Source organism: Bos indicus x Bos taurus, chromosome X (genome assembly GCF_003369695.1).
Source record: "Bos indicus x Bos taurus breed Angus x Brahman F1 hybrid chromosome X, Bos_hybrid_MaternalHap_v2.0, whole genome shotgun sequence".
NCBI lineage: Eukaryota > Metazoa > Chordata > Mammalia > Artiodactyla > Bovidae > Bos > Bos indicus x Bos taurus.
The window spans coordinates 3,432,010-3,455,649 of NC_040105.1; the positions used below are offsets into that span (position 1 = coordinate 3,432,010).

General features: G+C 45.1%; 1 protein-coding gene across 6 annotated transcripts in view; it reads right to left on the reverse strand.

Annotated features, from left to right (window-relative positions):
* Nucleotides 1-1,016: 1,016 nt before the first annotated feature.
* Nucleotides 1,017-23,640, reverse strand: part of NLGN4X (neuroligin 4 X-linked) — a 393,440-nt gene continuing 370,816 nt past the window's right edge. For 4 of the 6 annotated variants that reach the window (XM_027534108.1, XM_027534111.1, XM_027534109.1 and 1 more), the window contains exons 8-9: nucleotides 17,790-18,579; nucleotides 1,017-4,798 (exon numbers count right to left, since the gene is read on the reverse strand). In XM_027534108.1, coding sequence (XP_027389909.1) covers nucleotides 3,952-4,798; nucleotides 17,790-18,579 — 1,637 coding nt within the window. In that variant the 3' untranslated portion in view covers nucleotides 1,017-3,951. The remainder of the gene's footprint in view (nucleotides 4,799-17,789; nucleotides 18,580-23,640) is intronic. The other 2 variants (XM_027534112.1, XM_027534113.1) reach the window with 2 other exon arrangements.

Genomic DNA, 23,640 nt, shown 5'->3' on the forward strand with positions numbered 1-23,640 from the left:
TTCCTTACTGGTGAAGAGCCTGGGCTATGAACACACCATCTTCCTTTGAATCTAAAGTTTTTCTGCTGCCTCATTGCTTAACCTTCCTGACTCTCAACGCCTCTAGTTTTAAAACAGAAATACTCTACATGCCTGTTCCCCTAGGCCTCTTGAGGATGTTAATCCATCATTGACTGGGGGGTGGTTTGTCCAGAAAGTAATACCTGTGGCTGGCGATTTGTTATGTAAGTGAATACTGAAATGTCTCCGGTCAATAGCTTTCGGGTAACAAAAGGTGTGTTAGTATGTCTGTGGTCAATAAGTTGTTAAGATAAACAACAGCCAGGTGCAAAGCGAAGTGTGTTACTCGTTCAATCGTGTCCGACTCTTTGTGACCCCCATGGACTGTAGCCCGCCAGGCTCCTCTGTGCATGGAATTCTCCAGGCCAGAACATTGGAGTGGGTTGCCATTCCCTTCTCCAGAGGATCTTCCTGACCTAGGGATCGAACTCAGGTCTTCTGAAATACAGGCAGATTCTTTACCGTCTGAGCCACCTGGGAAGCCCCAGTGTATGGGAAGCCTGGACAGATTTGCTCTGATAGTGTGATACTAGACTTTCACCTCCTGAGTTGTATTCAAATAAACCTCTTGCTGTCGGACATATACCCAAAGGAGGCTCTTTGTTGGAAAGTTTTAAGACATGATGGCAAACACAAACCCCAGCAACACAAGAAGCTGAGGTCAAAGTAATAAACTCAAGTGTTTCATTTCAGGAAATACCCTCTTGTTACCAATTTCACCATTCGGAGCACCCACCCCCGCCCCCACGTTCAGCGTCAGGCCAAGAGAAATGTCCCTGTTGGGGACACAAAACCTGTTCCCCAGGACAAACCACAAGAAACCGGTCCGTAATCGACTGAGTTTACCACGGATCATGTACATCGAATGTATCGTTTAGCCCTGAAAGCGAGAAAGACGTCTGAAGCCGAGAAAAGAAATACGACAGGCCACCTCCAAAAAAAGAATGGACGCGTAATTATTTGCACAAAGCATTAGAAAATACTGTGATATTTTATTATTAAAAATGCTGCTGAAAAGTTTATACATATGTGTCCAGCCATATATATCTTCTATCATTACTTAAGGCAAAATCAAAAACAAAATCGCAAAATAATAATCCGAGAAACCATTAAACCCTGCGTGCCAGTGAAGTTCAAGAATAAAAGCCTAGGAAAGTTTTTTTTTTTAACTTATTTTTTTTCTCAGTTTTCTCTTTTTTATAGATAGCAAGTATATTTTATTCTCATAGAACTCTATGAAGATTCTATAACTTCTTTCCATGTAGAAATAAGATATCATTTAAGGTGTATTAAATTGCTTTTGATCATAACCCTTTGTAAAAGCTAAAGTTATTCACTTAACAAGAACTCTTTTTTTTTTTTCCTTATCCAAATGTCACAAGCCTGATACATTACTGTGCATATTGCTAGCAGAAGACGATTGGAAATACTAAACAAATACTGAAATTCACATCACAAACAGACCGGTCCCACACGGCTGTCGAGTGCCACTTCCCCTGTAACTTCCTGGACAGCCTATTTGTGGTCACTTAGCTGGGGTAATAAATACATGGCTTGCAGAAATGGTCTGACGGGAGCTTTAACACAGGATGATCGAAAACCTTACCCATGACACCTCTGAGCTGCAGGAGTGTGCACTTCACTCTGTGCAAAGTTGGGATTACATTTCACGTACACAGACTCACTCTTAAAATCTGAACCAAGATGAACAGCAGAATTTGCTGGGAGATCGGTCTGCACTGACTTCCTAAGAACTCTGTTTTTCTGGGGGTTGCGGGGTGGAGGGCCGTCATTTTCAAAGACTTTGGAGAAGTGCTGTTACAGTTTTAGTCTAGGGGTTCCGGTAATCAAAGATTGTACCAAGGGACGAGGAATTTGGACTGTCTTTCTTGAGAACGTGCACCTTAGCTGAGTTGCTCTGATAACCACGCCCCAAGACATCCCATCTTTGGCTACTATTTCCTGGCTTGGCGATGGGTTTTTGAAAGCCAAAACTTCAAGTCACCGTGGTTGCTATCGATTTTCCTTCGACTTAACGATACCTGCGTGATATCCCTTAAGGAAAGCTAAAACGACCATAAGAAAATGACTTGGTGTCGGAGGCGCCGAGATTCTCATCCCCACCTCATCAGTGAAGAATGGCTGAATATTTCCGTGTGTTATCTTGACAGTCAAGCCATTCTCTAACTTCCTGGAAAACCCACACAAAGCCCTTGGAGTGTTCTCTCCCTTCCTTGGTCTCCTGTCTGTGATAGTCCCGGATCAGTGACGGATACGCAAAATGCACAAAAGATAACCATTTCAGACAAGCGTAATGTTTTACCCCATAAATGATCCAAAGAATTCAAAAACAACAACAACCACAAAAAAAACCCCGCTTACTGATAAATAATGGACTTGACTGCTTTTACCAGAAAGGAAAGACACATGCCCCCTCCCTCGATCTGATTAGCTAAGCTGAACAGGTATTTCTGCAGCTGCCGGGGAACACAGAGATGTATTGACTCAGCAGACCGCCGGCCCACCAAACACAAGCTTTCTTTCTCTCTTTTGGCAGGACCCTGGGTGTGGGAAGCGACTCTTCCTTAACAGATTCAAAGAGCCACAGCTACAGAACGAGACTTGTATTCTGCTCCCCACACCCTCCCCTCCCAGGCCCTGCGATTTCTCTGCATGCGTATGCGTATCTAAGTCAACAAGCTTTTAAATAGACTCCACGCTGGGGATCCTTCTTGCGGGGGGTGGGGGAGCGGTTGCAACTTCATGAAGTCTTTAACAACCCAAAAATAAAAGTTTGCCTAAAAAAAAAAAAAAAAACAAAAACAGTCTTCTAAGAATGCCGTCGCATGCACTTTCCAGCCCAAAAACAAAAAAAAAAAAAAAATGGGGAGAGAGCCCGGTCACAGGGACGGTCAGAGTCCGCCGCGTGACAACCATATCCTCTTACAAATGAAATGCCTTAGAAAACCCCGTGTCTGTTGGCCACAAGGATTTAAGAAGAAGAAGCCCCTCTGTGTCTTGGAGGGAACAGACGTGATATGACTAATGTATATACCGATTTATATACATACAGACCACAATGAAGAAAGCACAACCTTGCTAAAAGCTCTTTCAAACTGAAAACACCAATAAAAGCGTTTTTTTTTTTTTTGCTTGTTTTTTTTTTGTTTTGTTTTTTCTCTCCGTTTTGTTTAAACTCACAGCTATATACATTTTCTTTCTTTCTGTTTTTTTTTTTTTACAAAGTTTCTTAAATATAGTTCAGGCTGGCAAAACATCTCTTTGCACAGAACTCTAGGTATGTAACTGCATAGTCTGTTCGTTTAATAATAAAATTCTACTTTTCCTTCTTTTCTGGATTACTGCTCTGTATGCTGGGTAAAAGCCCACAGACTCTTTTCGTTTGTTTTTCACTTAAGGAGAGCCATCTGTCGTGTGGCACATAAAGAACTTTATTTATTTTTTTTCAACTGTGATTTAAAAAAAAAAAAAAAAGAATTAGTGTCCCTGGCTGAGTTCCAGAAAGGTGTCAGCTTCTACGGTCACGGTTGGAAACGCCCAGGTCCTTGATTCGTGGACGTCCTTGTCGCGCTCAAGTCGGCTTGGATGGTGGTGGGTCTTAAAAGCAGAACTGTGACAGCGAATGGATACCGTTTCACATTTCGTCGGGTTGAAAGTTGATCTCGTGGTACCGGGAAATGCCAGCATGGGAGGTCTGTAAAGACACAATGGTTGCCCTTTTGGGGTTTGTGTGTGTGTGTGTGTGTGTGTGTCTTAAGCCAGTGGGATGAAACACATTCCTTGTTTGGAGATGGTGCTTCTTTGTCCCTCTTCCCGTGGCAGGGGGCGGGGTGGCAAGAGGGCGGGGAGGGGAAGGAGGGGACTGCAGAGCTATACTCTGGTGGTGGAGTGTCCGTGTGGTATGTTTGTGCTGTTCTGGCCTCCGCTGAAGGTGTTGAATGTGTGCAGCGGCTGCATGCCCGTGAGCGTGTTGGGGATCATGGTGATGGTGTTGGGGGTCATGAGTGGGATGTCGTCGGGAGACCTGCGGAGCGTGAGCGTGTAGTCCGGCGGGCAGGTGAGCCTCAGCGTGTCGTGGGCCTGCAGCGACTCGCACTCGTGGTCCAGCTGCTTCATCTGCAGGGACATGATCTCCTCGTTCTGGATGTGCGCGATGTCATTGGCAGCGTTCCTCTGCGGGCTGGGGCGCCGGTGGGTCTCGTGGCGTCTCTTGTCCTTCTTGTAGTAGAGGGCGGCAAAGGCCAGGATGTTCAGGAACAGCAGGGACGCCCCCACGGCGATGGTGACGCTCAGCTCGGTGGAGTAATCCCGTTTGGTCTCGATGAGGACAGTGGTGTCCTCGGGCCCCGTCTTGTGAGGGTCCTTGGAGTGCTTGGGGTTGCTGTTGGCTGGGGTGATGGCTGGGCGTTTCGTCGTGGGCCAGATCTTGGAGGGCGACCGCCGGGTCCCGTAGGGGAAGGACGTCATGTCCGGAGGGGGCACCTTGGTGGTGGTAGACACGTACTGGAATATCTCATTCAAATTGTGCAGGTGTGGGACCAGTTCCAGCCAGAAGGCGACTTTCGTGGCTCGATAGTGATCCCTCACGCGGGGCTTCAAGCCAATGTGCAGATACAGCTGGTCTTTGGGGTTATACTTGGACCAGGCCACTTCCTCAAAGCGGTTGGGTTTTGTGTGAATGAACTTGGTGTCCTGTGGAACAGGCTGATTGGGGTCACTGAGGACAGAAGGGAGAGAGAGAAAAGAGAGGAAAAAAAGAAGGTCACACTCTTCCGCATGTCACAAGTCAATTTTAATCAAGCAAAACGAAATGACAGTCAGATCATCTCACGTGTTTATTGATACGCACACAGTACCGAAGTGCCAATGAGTACCCTGTGGTTTAATCCACGTGTGCCTACCATTCCGCCTTGTCTATAGAAGAATCCCCTCTTACCTTAACCTTTAAAATAAGTCCCAATGAAAACACGATACCGTTTCTATAACATTTCTGTATTTTTAACGCACCCAGTTGTCTTCCAAACTTGGAGATTTTTCAGGAGGAAAACAAACGTGTCTCGGATATGGTTCAGGATTTCAAATTTAAACTACTTTGGTTGGAAAATTTTCAGCATTTCAGGCTGAACTACTTTTGGAGTCACTAACCTCAACCAGAGAGTGACCAGCCCCCCTACAAGGCGGGGACGGGGGTGGGCATCTGGCAATACCTGGAGATGTTTTTGGTTGTTATACATGAAGGATGGTGCCATGAATGAAGGTAGATACCATGATGACTGTCAAATACTCTCCAGGGCACAGGACAGCTCCCCCCACCCTCACAGCAAAGAAATTTTTCATCCCAGATGTCAACAGTATTAAACTTGAGAAATCCTGATTTGGAGATTATTGTCCAAAATGTGTACATTCTCTTTCTTCCTCAAGAACTGCTTCTTAGGTAGATGGATATATATTGCAGTTATAACAATTAAAATATGTTAAAAATGCAAAAAAAAGAATCTGGTTTCTGTCATTACAAAATGTTAATAAATAAGAAATATGCATCCACGGTTTGAGCTCTATTAGACATACATACATAACTTGAAAAGCTTTTGAAGACTGAGTCACGTGAAGATCAAATAACATTCCATTGATGTCGTACGTTTGGCAAGACAGTGCTTTTAGACACGCTGAAGTCAAGGATTTTAGGAGAAATACCACAAGATGCAGTAAACTGAGGGTTTTTATAGATTTCAAGTGTCCGGACTTCCCTGGTGGCTCAGACGGTAAAGCGTCTGTCTGCAATGTGGGAGACCCGGGTTCGATCCCTGGGTCGGGAAGATCCCCTGGAGAAGGAAATGGCAATCCACTCCAGTACTCTTGCCTGGAAAATCGCATGGACAGAGGAGCCTGGTAGGCTACAGTCCATGGGGTCGCAAAGAGTGGGACACGACTGAGCGACTTAACTTTCACTTTCGGCAACTATGAACCTGACATCCCCCGTGATGTACATGAACAGCCACAGGCAGAAGGACAATCATCAATATTGAAAGATTCTCCACAGAACATGGTACTTGAAACATGGTTGCCACCCAGCTTTTTTTTAAGAGAATCCTCTCAAAGATATACTCTAATTTCTTCCATTTTTTTTTTTTTTTTTAGGCTTGGTAAAGTGACCTGTAAGACAGATTTTGTCTTTTCACGTTTGCTGGTTTGGAACACCTGAGATTGTGCATGATAAAAGTCACCTCGGGGAGAGCAGTGAACTCTCAGAAGTGGCGTGCAGACCTAGCTCGCCCTGGTCTACTGCTGTGGGTGCCCTAACCTCCACGTTCCAGGCAACGCCTTATTGGCAACACACTTATAAAGCCACCACCTCTTGGCTTATGTGCCAGAAGGCTGGGGCACCAGAAGGTTCCAGTGGAAGACCCAACGTCTGCAGACATTCCCAGGTGGCACGCAGGCTTCAAGTGATACCTTTGACCCACAGATCCAGGCATTGCCATAGGGAGGGCTTTAGTCTTCAGTCTGAGGCTGTGAACATCATGAACATACATTAAGCTGTGCCTTTCTCCCGCTTCACAAGTTGGGAGATGTCGAGCAAATTCTTAAACCTCTCTTATCCTGATCTATAAACTGGATATGAATATTGGGATTGGAATTAAGTGAGGAAGCCGTAATATTCCTGGTGTATAGAAAGAGTGCATTAATACGTCAGAATACCTACAAACTGGCAGAGAAGACTATAAATAATAAACGGTATATATTCACAGTGTAAATCTTATGTGCTTAGTCGCTCAGCCGTGTCCAACCCTTTGCAACCCCATAGGCTGCAGCCCACCAGGCTTCCCTTTCCATGGAAAATTTTCAGACAAGAATCCTGGAGTGTGGGTTGCCATTTCCTCCTCCAGAGGATCTTCCCGACCCAGGGATCAAACCCACATCTCTTCTATATCCTGCACTGGCAGGTGGGTTCTTTAATACTGCAACTGCCTGGGAAGCCCACAGATCTTATACTATATACTTTATATAGCACGTACTGCATAAAAGTATACTGTGTACTAGCTTATATGGTACAGTATATAATATACATAGTGTATGCTGCATAATGATACTGTTTATGTGATACACTGTAGACTGTATATCATACATACTGTTATAAAGCATATTGTATGTATCATAGCATATATGTTACATTATATACTTCATATAGTTTATGCTGTGTCAAAGTGTCCTGTATACAACAGTATATATGTGTTACATGGTATACTTTGTATACAGTATAGTGTATTTTTATATACTTATATAAAATGTTTCATATATATACTTATATGGGCTTCCCTGGTGGCTCAGATGTTAAAGCATCTGCCTGCAAAGAGGGAGACCTAGGTTCAATCCCTGGATCGGGAAGATCCCCTGGAGAAGGGAATGGGAACTCACTCAAGTAGTCTTGTCTGGGAAATCTCATGGACTGAGGAACCTGGCGGGCTGCAGTCCACGGGGTCGCAAAGGGTCGGACACGACTGAGCAACTAACACTTGCACTTCACTTTCACATACGCTGTATACCACAGGATGGACGGTACTTCGTATGTTTATCATTAGAGATGGTGATACAGCATCACTTGACTCAGTGGACATGAATCTGAGCAAACGCTGGGAGATAGTGGAGGACAGGGAAGCCTGGCGTGTTGCAATCCGTGGGGTTGCAAAGAGTCAAGCGTGACTTAGTAACCAAACAACGACATCATGTATATAGTGTGCCCTGTACAAAAGGATACCATTGTATCATAGCTTGTATGGCTCACTCTATACTGTATATAATAAATGCTGTATCACATACAATATGTATATTATATAACGTGGATACAGACCGCAGCCCACAAGGCTCTCCCGTCCCTGGGATTCTCCAGGCAAGAACCCTGGAGTGGGTTGCCATTTCCTTCTCCAATGCATGAAAGTGAAAAGGTAAAGTGAAGTCGCTCAGTCATGTCCGACTCTTAACAACCCCCATGGACTGCAACCTACCAGGCTCCTCCGTCCGTGGGATTTTCGAGGCAAGACTACTGGAGTGGGGTGCCACTGCCTTCTCCGGACAGCATATATTGCATGAAATTGTACTGCATGCCGGGCTTCCCTGGTGGCTCAGACTGTAAAGAATCCACCTGCACTGCAGGAGACAGAGGAGACTTGGGTTCCATCCCTGGGTTGGGAAGATCCCCTGGAGAAGGGAATGGCAACCCACTCCAGTATTCCTGCCTGGAGAATCCCATGGACAGAGAAGCCTGGAGGGGCTACAGTCCATGAGGTTGCAAACAGATTCCTCTGAGTGACTAACACTTTCCCTTTTCTCACACTGCGTATTATAAGACTTCCTGCATACTATATATGCACACGGATAGATGGATAGATACATATATGACCTACACATATGATTACATATGTGGCATGCAAGATAAATAAACTGCAACTGCTGTGCTCCTATTAGTGACATGAAAAAATATTTAAAATATACCATAAGCCTTCTTATCCATGTGTTCATGTATAACCGTTGATGTATTCTAAAATAATCTGCCCTTGTGCTTTTACTTTTACATGTTTTAGAAAAAATGTTGGATGCAATATAGCATCTCGCATTCTCTTACTTGAGTCTTCTGAAATAAAGTGTTGGAAAATTCCTATTTAATTGGACTTGCCATGGAAACATTTTTATAAAATAAAACTAAAAGGCTGAGAGTAAGAATTGATTTTTATTGTTCTAAAAGCAATGAAAGGGAGCAAGGATTCGTACTCTTTTTGAATTGATCTGATTTCACAGAATCAGGCCTTCTGGTTCTACTGACCTTTTATTAAAGAGCTGGCATCTAGGAAAGAGTGTTTATGTTAGATATTTGGCTTTTTTTTTTTTTTTCGGCATTTGGTATACATTTGAAAGGTAAAGAAAACACATTTATTTTGTTCTCAGAGAATAAAGGATTTTGAAAATCCAGGTAAATACGCTTTAGCCCCAAAACAATCTGTGAAAGTTCTTGGCGATGCACCGTCAGAAGCCTTAAACGGAGATAAATGTGGGGCGCTTATGGAAGGAAGCTCATCGCTTTCTGGTGTCAAACACTCTGAAGCAAGCAAGATCTCTACGTGGGGTACCAGGGCCTTGTTTTTTAGACTTTTCTTCAGCACACCGTGTCGTTTAATTCCCACAGGCAAAACTAAAGATTAGCATGATTAAGGAGAGAATGAAACAAACACATCTTCTCTCTGAAGGTCCATTTTCACCTGTCATATTTCACTTGCAGCACCACCTTGGCAGCTGGCGGTTAAATGCGTGTTCGGGGTCTTGCGGCTCATTTTATTTGGGACAGACGGGTAACACGATTTCTTTACAGACACCAATGACCCCTCTGACAGGCTCTTCTGGAGGTTGGTATGAGGTCTGCCTCACCCCTAAAACAAGGTCGTGCTTGACTATTTTTCCTTAGACATCTGAGAAGAAAATTACCCCCTACAGCAAGAATCATGTTTGGTCCATCCCGTACCGCAGGGAGTGATGTTCACTCACTGAGCTTAAAATGCTTCGGGACAACAAAGGTCACTTTTAACACCAGACTTGGGCTGCAACGGTTTCAAAGCCATCTTCTCCGTTTCTTGAGCTCTGCAAAGATTGCACAAAAGCGGATGCAGAAATTGACCACAGGATGTGAGCAAAGTCAAGAGTAGAGATGGCATCGGAAAGCCAATGCAAAGCATGTCATTCTTCTACCCACTCGACCTACACCAGTATACTCAGACAGACATCCAATATATGCTTGCCTTTCCTACATCATATACATTGGCTTGTTGGCCAAGTGCCTTCCCAACTCTAAATTCCAAGAGGCTCTGAGTCTTCAAAGTAGAATACTTGAAAAGTACCATTCACGGGCCGTGACTTCTGCTGGGACTCTCATTCTGCCCTTCTTATCCAACACGCAGAAGCCAAATTGCATTGGTCCTTGATGGACAAACACCAGATTTCTAGTCACCGGTCCTGCCTAAAGAGGTGGGAATCTGTGACAAAGAGTTGCAGTCTGTGTGATATTCGTAAACCTTGGGATGAACTTTAACCTTTCCTTGACAGTACTTCTGATGTATCATGGAGCTCTCCAAGGAGCTTAATACTTAAAGGTTCTGGTTTCACTGTCCCCGCCGACCCCAGCACTGTTTCAGTAGAGTCTTTTCACCTGGATGATTGAAACGGTCTCCTAGCAACAAGAGCATCCTTCCATCCTCCTTCCATCCTTCCCTCTTCTCTCTCCCTCCTTCCTTCCTAGCTTCCTTCTTCCTTCCCTCCTACCCTGCCTTCAGTGCCTGCTAACTCACCATCCCCACATTGTTTTTCTGTGCTTAACAAAGAGCCTGTGCCATACCAGAAATGTGTAGGTTTACGCCTACAAGTAAGGCCAGAGCTGTCAGCTGTGGTCAAATGCAAAACAGCCAAAGCATTCACTTCATCTCGGCAGAGGGATGAACAACCAGGAACACGGGATGCTGGTAACAAGGTTCAACAGATCCAAAGTTCCACCCAGTGATCACATCTAAGCATGCTTCAATTCAGCACAATCCTTTCTTCTCAGTCACATGCTGAGACAGATACCATGACATAATATTCTTAGAACCACATGCTCTCTCTGCACCCATGGGGAGCAGTCGATAGTATAGTCAAGTGTATTCAATCATGTTTTGAGAGTCACTGCCTCAAGATAAGGTGTGAGACCCCTCATGGCATCAGAAATGGTTCATCCATGGCTGCTCCCTGACTGACATCAGATAACGTGTGAGACCCCACATGACATCAGAAATGGTTTATCCCATGGCTGCTCTTGAAGGGACATCAGATAAGGTGTGAGATCCCGCATGACATCAGAGATGGTTTATGCCATGGCTGCTCCCTGAGGGACATCAGATAAGGTGTGAGACCCCTCATGACATCAGAGATGGTTTATCCCATAACTGCTTCCTGAGTGACATCAGATAAGGTGTGAGACCCCCTCATGGTATCAGAGATGGTTCATCCATGGCTGCTCCCTGAGGGACATCAGATAAGGTGTGAGGCCCCTCAGGACATCAGAGATGGTTTATCCCATGGCTGCTCCCTGACTGACATCAGATAAGGTGTGAGACCCCTCATGACATCAGAGATGGTTCATCCATGGCTGCTCCCTGACTGACATCAGATAAGGTGTGAGACCCCTCATGACATCAGAGATGGTTCATCCATGGCTGCTCCCTGAGGGACATCAGATAAGCTGTGAGACCCCTCATGACATCAGAGATGGTTTATCCCATGGCTGCTCCCTGAGGGACATCAGATAAGCTGTGAGACCCTTCATGACATCAGAGATGGTTTATCCCATGGCTGCTCCCTGAGGGACATCAGATAAGCTGTGAGACCCCTCAAGACATCAGAGATGGTTTACCCCATGCCTCTCCCTTATTGGGACAATGGTACCACACTCTCCATAGCAGGACCACTTTTTAGCCCCTAGTGAAAAGAATACCTCTTCCACACATGGCCGCTTACACCATTATCCTATTTTAAGTAAGCAGTTAAATAAATTGAAGTCTTTTAGAGAATTAACTAGCGACCACCCGTGAAGCCGTGTCATCCGTTGGCAAACACCTCGGTCACCATCTGTGCCATCAGCTCAGTCTCCCGTTTTCTGGTTAACCAGACACCACTCAATAGTGGTCCTCCCCGAGTTACATCTGAAATTGCACATTTGCGCTGTAGGTCAGAGGAAGGTCTGAGTAACTTCTTTGGAAGACGACTCGAGTCACTCCAATGGCCTTTCAAACGAGTTGTGAAAACTCACTGCATTAACGTCTCCAAGGATGACCTCAGCCATGCTCCACGTGGACCCCGGGAGCAAAAATAGCTCCTGCTTGGATAAAGTCCAGATTCTTCAGACTAACTTCCAAGGCCATCCATCAGTCTCAACTTGCTACTGCAATGACATCTCTACCTGAAGTTTTGGACTCCGGTCAGAAGATGGGGCTATTCCTCCAAGCTGCATCCTTATTTCTTAGTCTTGTACACCAGCAACTTTATGAAATCCCAAAGCATCCTAAACATACCCCACTAACGCCCATAAGAGTGACCTGGAGCAGCCATCAAGCCCAAGTTACTCTGTATCTCCAAGGCTACGTTCCTCAGATGAGGGGCGTGGACCACAGGCATCTGCCCCGGTGATTTTAGAAAATGGAATTACAGCATTAAAAACCACTCAACGCATTACCCTGATATTCTGATTACAGTTAAAATAGATCTAGAAGAGTAAACAAATTCCCTCAGATAAACACTTTCAATACGTAGAAGTAATTCAATTTCCCTAAATGAATAAATGCGGGGAGCCGGTGAGGCATTCCACTCATGACAAAGGTCATGAGGAAGGAGGCTCGGCATACGCAAAGGCGGGATCGAGCCTCAGGAGTCCCCCCGGATATTCTTGAGCATTTTCCCCCAAAAAACCAGAGTCTGCCTACTTTATTGCTTTGTGCTCTCACCTCTGACTTTACTGGGGGCTGTCCCCTACCACCATCTCTCTCTCTCTCTGCCAAAGAGTTAACTTACAGCTCCAATTAATAAAGTTCCTGGGCAATTAGGAGTGTTTAAATCCAAACCCCTCTGATGGCTCTCTAACTCGCCTGACAAGTTTACCCGGACTCCTGCAGCTATGCATACGATTGTTTACAGTCTCCCAGCCTCGAGAGGCACGGGAAGCTTAAGATATTCAAATAGCTTAGAGCCTCTCAGAGAGTTAAAAACTGTCAGAATAAACTAGTAAAGGATTTCATTGATGAGTCAATGCTCGTTGCCAAGTTTTCACATCCCCTGAATTGTATCCTTGAATATGTATCAATTAATAGTGGGTATGTAGAAAAAATAAGTAGTGGCCTTGGTGTTAGTAACTTTAGACCCTTAAGGTAATAAATTCTTTCTTTGTTGTAAACCCATTACACATCCACCCTATAGGAATGCAATTTTATCTTTGGAAGATGGTGCCAAACCTTGAAATAATTACTCTTAGAGAAAGTAAGTCTTTGTTGATAAGTCCTTGTCAAGAGTCATAAAATGTTAGTAGGCCTTCTGGCCAGAAGATGATGTAAATCACCTAAACCATTTGTATACGATACATTTGTAGGAAAGAAACCTTGGTTTTTGATAAGAACCAAAGACTGCTGACTTTGCATCCCCTATTATCCTCTATGTGTAACTTAGGGTATAAAAGCCCCTGTTAAAAATAAAGCTACGGGCCTTGTTCACCAGCGCTTGGTCTCCCCATGTCATTCTTCCCTTTAACTTCCAGCTGAGTCTCCATCTGGAGCGCGGAACCCACCACGCTTACTAATCATGCCTGGGCTTCTAAGACCCACTCGAGAAGGTGTCTAGGGTGAGACACCTTCCGCTATTCGAGAGGGCGCCTGCGGCCTACGTAAGTGGTGCAAACTTCTTGTCTTGAAGTTTTATTGGTCTCCCGCGTAAACCAAGCTACTCAGCTTCTTTTCTCCACTGAATTTTCCTACTGAGCTATCCTCATTCTATTGTTCTCTATATCTCTAATTAGCATATAAATAGTCGCCGACGCCGTCTCCCCTTCGAATACCCTGGATCAGCCGGGGCTGGTCCTCGGCAAATAAACAAACCAAAACAAACAAAAAAAAGACTCGTGCCTTAAAAAAAAAAAACACTCAACATTTCAAACACTCAACATTTGCAATCCTAGCTTAGTCGCCCACAGGTTCTGGTTAAAGTACCCATTTGGTCTAAGTATTTCTCTACCATCTGATGGCATTAATTAATTCCCTTTACCTTTTTCTTTCTTTTTCTGTTTTTATAACACTGAGAGAGAATTCATCTCAGAGCCTTTGGCAGGCGAGAACAGCTAATGAGAGTTTAATGGCTTTATTTGGATTTTTCAGTTTTCTTTAATGGCTCTGTTAAATGGGTGATGAACGATCCTAGCTTTCCATTTAAGAAAGTCATGTAAAAACTTTTCCCCAAAACACGTAAGAGAAATAGAAAGTGGGTGGCTGTCACAAAGGTGAGTCACGATGTTGTGTTTAGATATTATGGAGTGACGATGGGTTAGGCTGTTACCATCACGGATGGGCGTGGCCACAGTGCACGGAATGTTCTTTGCTTCAAGGGAAGGCAAAAGTTGCCAAGAGCACCCATGTATCTGAGTTCCCTGATGTAACTGGGCATTTGTCCTGCCTTTAAAAGGGGTTATGCACAGAAGTGCACCCCCATCAAATTAAGACATGCTTAAGCCTTAACCCCCAGGTCCCTGCAGGGTGCTGTTATTGCAAACAGGGTCATTGCAGATGTGCCCTCAGTCAAGGGAAAATGAGGTTATACCAGGACTTCCACCGGTTAGGACTCTGTGTTTCCACAGCAGAGGGCCCAGGTTCGACCCCTGGTCAGAGAACTAAGATTCTGCAAGCCAAGGGGTGTGGCCAGAAATTGAAAAACAACAAAAAAAGATGAGGTCATACTGGAGCAGGATGGACTCCTAAACCCATGTGATTGGTGGCCTTATAAGAAGTTGGTCATCATAAAAAAATAAAAAAGAACGAAACAATAGCATCTGTGGCCATGTGGGGCATGGACCTACGTGGAGGTCATCGTACGAAGTGAAGTAAGTCACAAAAAGATAAATACCATATGATATCAGTTATATGTGGAATATAAAATATGACACGAACTTAGCTTGGAAACAGACTCATAGACATAAGAGGCCAGACTCAAGGTTGCTGAGGGGGAGGGGAAGCAGGTAAAAGGATGGGGCAGGAGTTTGGGATGAGCAGATACCAACCATTATATACAGGATGGATAACGCAGAGCTTAGGGAACCACAGTCAGTATCCTGAGATAAACCAGAAGAAGGGTTTCCCTGCTGGCTCAGGGGCAAAGAATCCGCCTGCTAATGCAGGAGATGCGGGTTTGATCGCTGGGCAGGGAAGATCCCCTGGAGGAGGAAACGGCCACCCACTCCAGTATTCCTGCCTGGAGAATCTCAGGGACAGAGGACCCTGGAGGGCTATGATTCATAGAGTTGCAAAGTATTGGACAGGAATGAGCAACTAAACAAGAAAAGCAAAAACAGAATATGAAAAAGAAGATGAAAAACCATGTGTGTATATATTTTATATACATATATATATATAATTGAATCACTTTGTTGTACAGCAGAAATTAACACCACATTGTAAATGAACATATTTCAATAAATAGAGGAAGTTGGCCGTGTGATGACAGACATGCTGGGAGAGGGCCATGTGGTGAGAGACCCAGAGCTTGGAGAGACATAGCTTTAAGTCAGGCTGAAGCAAAGACTACCATCAAACCACCAGGAGCTAAGACTCATCACAGGAACACCCCCCGACAGGTCCTGGATGAAGGTCACCCAGCCTCACCTTCAGCGTGGACTTCAAGCCTTGAGAACTGGGCAACAATATACCTATGTTGTTGGCAGGCAAGCATTTGGTGATGTGTTGCTGCAGCCCCAGAGATCTAAGAAACAAGGCTACGTTAAAACATTGACACTTGCTGACTTGACTCAAATTATCTCCCCGTGGAAGACAGATCCTCGCGGTGACAGAGGAGCATCTCTACCTGCGATGGTTGTGACCTTCCCTGTTTCCCCGCTGTCTTCTTTAGATCAAACTCGTAAAATGGGAGCACTCGACATGGGCCTTCACACACAACCGTTTGCTGCTCAGGAAAAAAACTCAAGTCTTTTCCTAGGAACTTAAAACCGAGAAACCACTTCCCAACAGAGAATATTTAGAAACACGGTAAAGAAGGAAGGGCTTCTCAGGTGACTCAGACGGTAAAGAATCTGCCTGCAATGCAGGAGACGTGGGTTCTATCCCTGGGTGGGGATGATCCCCTGGAGGAGGGCATGGCAACCCACTCCAGTGTTCTTGCCATGGACAGAGGAGCCTGCTGCGTTGTGGTCCATGGGGTCCCAAAATCTGCTAACACTCTGAATGGCAATCCACTCCAGTATTCTTGCCTGGAGAATCCCATGGACAGAGGAGCCTGCTGGGTTATGATCCATGGGGTCCCCAAATCTGCTAACCCTCTGCACCTCCCCACATTCCCTCACCAGGGCTGTGTGAGGCTGCAATGTAGGGGGCCCAATTCTGCTCCTAACCCACCCCCACCATTCTCCCACTGCTGGTGGTCGACAGGAAGATTTAGCATCTTCGTTTTAAATTCAGAACCCGGAGCTCAAGGTTAATCACAGAAGTACACACAGGTAGAACTCAAGGACACCTCATTATTTCCCACAATTAAGTTACTCGACAAGAGAGAAAATGAGACGATTCTGTGATACTGGGGGCTGCTTGAGATGTTGGGGGGTGTTTTATCTCACTGTCTGCAGAGAATCTGCTCCAGGGAAGATGGGTGGACCCCACTGCGTATGTAACTCTTGTATATTTTCTGCTGCATTTCGCTAATAAGCTTTCTATATATGTACGTGGAGAGATATACAGATAAATCTAGGCAAATATATGAAATTTCTATATAGTACTGAACTAAGGTATATACTTATATATAAATGAAATAAATATACTTGCAAATATGTATATTTAAAAATGAATAAATATTTATATATAAGTAAAATATATTTGTAAATATATATAAATAAATCCCATAACTCATATGGACAATGTTACGTGAGTATATACACACATATATGTGTGTATATATATCTTATATATACACAAACAGGATTTCTCTACACTTGTGAGTTAAGTGGTGGCTCAGACAGTAAAGACTCCACCTGCAATGCGGGAGGCCTGGGTTCAATCCGTGGGTTGGAAAGAGCTCCAAGACAAGGGAATGGCTACCCACTCCAGTATTCTGCCTGGAGAATCCCATGGACATGGGAGCCTGGCAGGCTACAGTCCATGGTGTCACAGAGTTGGACACGACTGAGTGACTTTCACTGTAGCCACGGTTATATGTGCTAACGCATACATAATATATAGCTATACAACATACACAAACAGTATTTCTATATATTCATTATCAGATTTATTCACTCTTTGGCTATGCAGTAAAGACAATTTCCCTGTGGTACATGTATTTTGATAACCCTGTTATTGACCAAACAACTCAAGATCCTGTGTAGACTGGAAATTCGAGGTTTGATTAAAATAGCCAAGTATGTCCAAATCTCTGACAAGACAAGGCCCTAACTAGATTTAAAACTCCAACTCAACTTTGAATGGAACAACCAAGGATGTCTAAGTCCTCAATAAGACAGGGTCGTACCTACCTTTGAAGCTCCAACTCAACTCTGAGCGGAACAGCCAAGTGTATCTAAAGCCCCCACCAGACAAGGTCAAAACCGAGGTTTGAAACTCCAGCTTGATGATGTTCAACAGAATAGCCCAGAATGATTAGCTCCTACCCCAGCATGGACCCAATGGAGAATTTTCAACATGGCAGGGAATATTGCAGTAACCAAAAAACCCTGGCTTCACAGAGAAGGACTCAAGGGTAACGAAGAACCGAGGTCTCCCTCTATGTTGGAGGCGGGGTGGCGGAAATGACTATTCTCAGGACTGGGTGGGCAGGTGCGTGCGAGCCTGCGGACCATGGTCAAGCTGGCTACAGAAAATGCATGCAGAAGGAGGAACCAGACAGGCAACAGCGTGATGGCAGGGGGGAGAAGAACGTACCCGGTCTTGGCGAAGTTGGTCCAGTACGTCATGACCACCGCACTGAGCATCACGTCGTTCTTGGAGAAGTTGCAGCTGAAGAGCTCGGTGGGACCGATCATGGGGATGCCGAAGACGTAGGGGACCTCGTCGCCGTGGGCCGAGTCCGCCCAGCTGGGCTTCATCTCGCTTTGGCAGTGGTGGTAGAAGGCATAGAAATAGGTGGGCGAGCCGTACTGGGCGTGCAGGTCGGCGGTGGCCACGGCGGGGGCCACCCACTGGTGGTCCGTGAACAGGGCCACCAGGGTTTTGCGGCGCGTCTCGGGGTTCTCCTTGTCCGCCCAGTCCGTGTACATGAACTTGATGGTCTCCCGCAGGGTGTCTTTGCCCTCCGGGTAGCCGTACAAGTTGTCCACAAAGTTGGACACGGAGAAGTCGAAGTCGTTGGGCGTGACGCCATCTTCGTGGTCCACGATGCCGTCCACGAACTTGAGCCCCTCGCCCTGGTTGACGCCGAGCATGATGTCGTAGTTGAGGAACTCGCCCTGCTCCATGAGGATCTGAGGGTCGTCGGGGATGACGTCCCCGTCGATGACGGGCCCGAAGGAGATGTGGTAGGTGGCCGGCGTGATGGTCTGCTGGATGAGCTCCCGGTAGTTCTTGTTCCGAAGGCACTCCACCATGTCTGTGGTGTCCAGCATGTTGCAGCCCACCTTGTCTGCCAGGATCCGAGTGTACTTGGCGGGCTGGTAGTTGACGGCCCAGCTGGACAAGGCGGTCCCACTCTGGATAATGGCCTTCTGGAAGAGACCTGCAGGGGCGAAACGCAGGACACACAGATGAAAACACGAAATTGTGGACACGCAGATGAAAACCAAAGAGACAGAAGGGCAGCCTTCCACCCGGCAAAGACGGCTCTGACTGTCCCGCGGGGGCACGTGAGTTTCTGGATGCAGGAGCACTGCAGCCCTCTCAGCATCTCTCTCTCATATCTCTCTGGTTCTTGGGCCCTCCCCTCCCCTTCTCGCTGGACTTGAAGGATGCTCTCTCACACACACACCACAATTTAGGGAAATGAAACTGCCTTTACACTCTGGCGGCAGTGGTCATAAAAGATACAATCCCTCTCCTCTTCCCTGACTGCGTACAATATGGCTCCATCCTTAGATGTTATAAATAAAGCTTCCCAGAGTGATCACACCCCCTCCATCCCCTAAAACATGCTTTGAGGTCATAAGAGGTCAAGGGCCATTTTGCCTTACTGGCAAAACCGGGTACCACTTTATTGGGCAGAGGGGTTGGGGGGATTCCATCGATATCAAGTTCAGAGCACAACATTCTGGAATGCATTTTAATTTCCACACTCCATACACTGAAGGTGCTAAAAAAATTGCAATTAAAATAAATCCATCACATTAGCTATTCCTAAAGAAACCTTCACTTGAATGCCCCCACTATAACATACTTTCTTTCCCAAAAGAAAAAAGTCATTAATCTCAAAATGGCATCCTTTCAAAACCCAGACTTTGGTACAACTTACCCTGCTACATTGTAAATATTGCATTTGATGAGAAACGGTTTAAAAACTTTTGGGGTGTTTTACAAGTAAAAATCTGTGTAGCTTAAAATTTACGATCCAATCAGTCTAGTATGTGAGTGTCCAGAGAGAAGCAAAAGTATTTAAAAGAAAATGTTTTAATTTTTTTTTAATGGACCACTTTTAAGTCAGAGTGTTGGTCACTCAGTCGTGTTCAACTCTCTGCGACCCCATGGGCTGTAGCCCACCAGGCTCCTCTGTCCATGGGGTTCTCCAGGCAAGAATTCTGGAGTAGGTTGCCATTCCCTTCTTCCAGGGGATCTTCCCAAGCCAGGGATCAAAGCTGGGTCTCCTACGTTGCAGGAAGATTCTTTAGAGTCACTGAGGAAAGTCTTGGTTGAATTTGTTACAGTATTGCTTCTGTTTCATGTTTTGGTTTTGTTGTGGGACATGTGGGATCTTAGTTCCCTGATCAGATACAAAACTCACAGCCCCTCCATTGGAAGGAGAAGTCTTCATGATTGGACCACCAGGGTAGTCTCCAGTAGAGTGTACTTGTCACTGCTGCTGCTGCTAAGTCGCTTCAGTCGTGTCCGACTCTGTGCGACCCCACAGACGGCAGCCCACCAGGCTCCCCCGTCCCTGGGATTCTCCAGGCAAGAACACTGGAGTGGGTTGCCATTTCCTTCTCCAATGCATGAAACTGAAAAGTGAAAGTGAAGTCGCTCAGTCGTGTCCAAGCCTCAGCGACCCCATGGACTGCAGCCTTCCAGGCTCCTCTGTCCCTGGGATTTTCCAGGCAAGAGTACTGGAGTGGGGTGCCATTGTACTACTCCAGTACAAGAGATGAAGGGCTACAAGATCACAGTATTCTGTTCCTTATCTCTTCCTGCCTTTGCTCAGAACCCCCGAAGGATCTAGTCCCAGTGCCACACGAGTTGCTGGGAGAATAAAGCATTCAGCCTGGAGTCCACCAGCTCATGTCCTCTCCATGTTTAAGGTCTCCCGTGCAACCAAGGATGAAAGAAATATCACTGCCATCGGGATAAATGTGATTCTAAAGATTGGCGGACTGCCCACACAAGATTGAAATGTGAAACAAATCTGGCTTTGCCCAACACACCATCAAGCCCATTTGGTGGCCAATTTCCAAACATTTATCATTCTGCTGGAAACGGGCAGCTATTGACTTGTGTGTTTGCTTCTCAAGATAAATGTCTTAAAGCAGGGGTCCTCGACCTCCGGGATCTAACGCCTGATGATCTGAGGTGGATCTGATGCAATAAAAATAGGAATAAAATACACCATACATGTAATGAATGCTCTTGATTCATTCAGAAAGCATCCCCCAGCCTCTGGTCCTTGGAAAGACTGTCTTCCACAGAACTGGTGCCAAGAAAGGCTGGGAGACCACAGCCTTAAAGTACCTCAGGGACACAAGGTCCATATTTGACCTAATAAAGGCAGTCATAAATCAAGACAACCAGAATTAGGAAAAATGCTGCTAGAAGGAATGTATTTTCTTTTCCTCTCTCTTTCTCACAGCTGTTGGCCATGACTGAGATAGCGGTGTAGTATATACATTGGTTTCTCAAGGAAGCGATAGTATAACCTGTGATAAAACTCAAAAAAAAAAAAAAAACTGAAGAAAATGTCACCTATAATTCATACTATAAAATGGGAGTTACTTTAATATTTTTAGTATCATCCCTTCTTGGTGTTTTTCACCCCACTGGTCTGAACACGGTTAGTTTTTGCTGTTGTTCAGTCGCTAAGTCCGGTCCAAATCTTTGCCACCCCGTGGACTACAGCATGCCAGGCTTCCCTGTCCTTCACTCTCTCCCGCAGTTTCCTCAAATTCATGTTCATTGAGTCGGTGATGCCATCCAACCATCTGATTCACTGCCACCCACCCGGTTCAGCTTTTGCCTTCAGTTTTTCCCAGCAAACAGAGCCTTTTCCAATTGTGCCTGATACCTGCATAGTATATTGGATGTCATAATTAAGGAACTCTCCCTGCTCCATCAGGGTCTGAGAAGTGCCTGGAATGGCATCCTTGTCCACGACAGGGTCAAGTGTTACCCAGTCAAGGTGATGGATTGCTGAATGACCCCTTCACACTGGGTGGGCCGGTCTCATGCATATTTTAACCACAATTCTCGGAGCAAATTATCACTCCTTTGAGGAAGTGCACATGTTCCTTATAACGTTCTTATCTTTTCAGTCTTGTAGGTTTTTGTTTCATTCTTTGCCCTGAGAATACTGTGGTGGACATTTTTGCATGAGAATACCCTTTTCCCTTCTTTATGTTGATTTCATTAAGCGCTGCCACCAGAAGGGGAATTCCAAGGTCAGCAGTCTGGCTGTGTTTTGACTGGTAAGTCCTGATTCTGTACTGTTGGACTGTAACTGGAGAGCTGCTTTGTAGGAATGACCCATGCAAGGCACTCCCGTAATCACTTCTATCTATTGATTTAAGTAATTAACACCTCCTCCACTAGTGTTGGCTGACATGTGTGTGATTACTCCTGAAGTTGGACCTGACTCTTTTGTAAATTGAGAACTGTGATGACAGCCACGGACAGATGGGAAAGCATAATCATCTTCTGAAATGGTATAGGAATCGTTATCGCTAAGGATCTAACGTACTCATTTCTTTTTTCCTTTTTGAATAAAAGGTTAATATAAAACGTAAGCCTTCCATTCAACTCCTCCACAGTCATTTTTTAAATAAAGAATCAAGACATTCAGATTTCACTTGTTCGACTTAGTATGAATAGAATGCTACATTTCTAAGTAAAAAAAAAAAATAGATAAGCAACAAGTCACCAAGGTTTACTATATAGAGCACGAAACTGTAGTCATATGCTGTCATAACCTATAATAGAAAATGATATACATGGACACATGAGTGTGTATGGATAGTAGAATCACCTTGCTGTACACCTGTGCATTGTAAGTCAACTATTCTTCAATAAAATATATATATGAACAAAAAAAGAAATTCAGACTTCAGAAGACTTAAAAATAATCATCAAGTGCACACTGCTAATGAAGTCATCAATGCAGAAACTTGTCCACAACAGTGCAGGTAGTGGAAAAAAAAAAAAAAAAAACACTGCATGCTGTCACACAACACAATTATATTTCCCCCTCTTTTTTTAGCACGTTTATATGGTATGTTTTTTTTCATTAAAGACATTTTATTGGAGTACGCTTGATGTCCAATGGTGCGTCTGTTTCAAGTGTCCAGCAAAGCCAATCAGTTACACATATACATACGTCTACTCGTTTTTAGACTTTTCCCACGTAGGTTGCTATAGAGTTTCAAGTAGGGTTCCCTATGCTGTGCAGTAGGTTGTGATTAGTTACCCATTTTATTTAGAGTAGTGTGTGTATATGTCAACTCCAGCCTCCCAATTTATTCCTCCCACTATATCTTCAAAGAAATGTCTTTATAAAGAAAGATACATATTTGTAAAAGAAAGCAAGTAGTCAGTGCAGGAGATATAAGAGAGTCAGGTTTTACCCCTGGGTCACGAAGATCCCCAGGCAAGCATGGCAACCCACTGCAGTATTCTTGCCTGGGAAGTCCTATGGACAGAGGAGCCCGGTGGGCTACAGTCCATGGGGTTGCAAAAGAATCAGACATGACCTTGCAACTAAACAGCACATATTTTTAAAGAAAGATACACATTTTTAAAGAGAGGTACATATTTTTAAAGAAAGATGGTGCTGCTGCTGCTGCTGCTGCTAAGTCGCTTCAGTCGTGTCCGACTCTGTGCGACCCCATAGACGGCAGCCCACCAGGCTCCCCCGTCCCTGGGATTCTCCAAGCAAGAACACTGGAGTGGGTTGCCATTTCCTTCTCCAATGCATGAAAGTGAAAAGTGAGAGTGAAGTCACTCAGTCGTGTCCGACTTTTAGCAACCCCATGGACTGCAGCCCACCAGGCTCCTCCGTCCATGGGATTTTCCAGGCAAGAGTACTGGAGTGGGGTGCCATTGCCTTCTCCGAAGATAGTGCTAGACTTTTTTTTTTTTTTTATGGGCTTCCCTGGTGTCTCAGAGGTTAAAGCGTCTGCCTGCAATGCGGGAGACCTGGGTTCGATCCCTGGGTCGGGAAGATCCCTTGGAAAAGGAAATGGCAACCCACTCCAGTATTCTTGCCTGGAGAATCCCATGGATGGAGGAGCCTGGTGGGCTACAGTCCACGGGGTCGCAAAGAGTCGGACACGACTGAGCGACTTCACTTTCAGTTTAGACTCTTTAAAGAATAAGAATTCCTTTAAAGTTCAGGTGTATCGATATACATAGTTCACACAGATATGGGGAA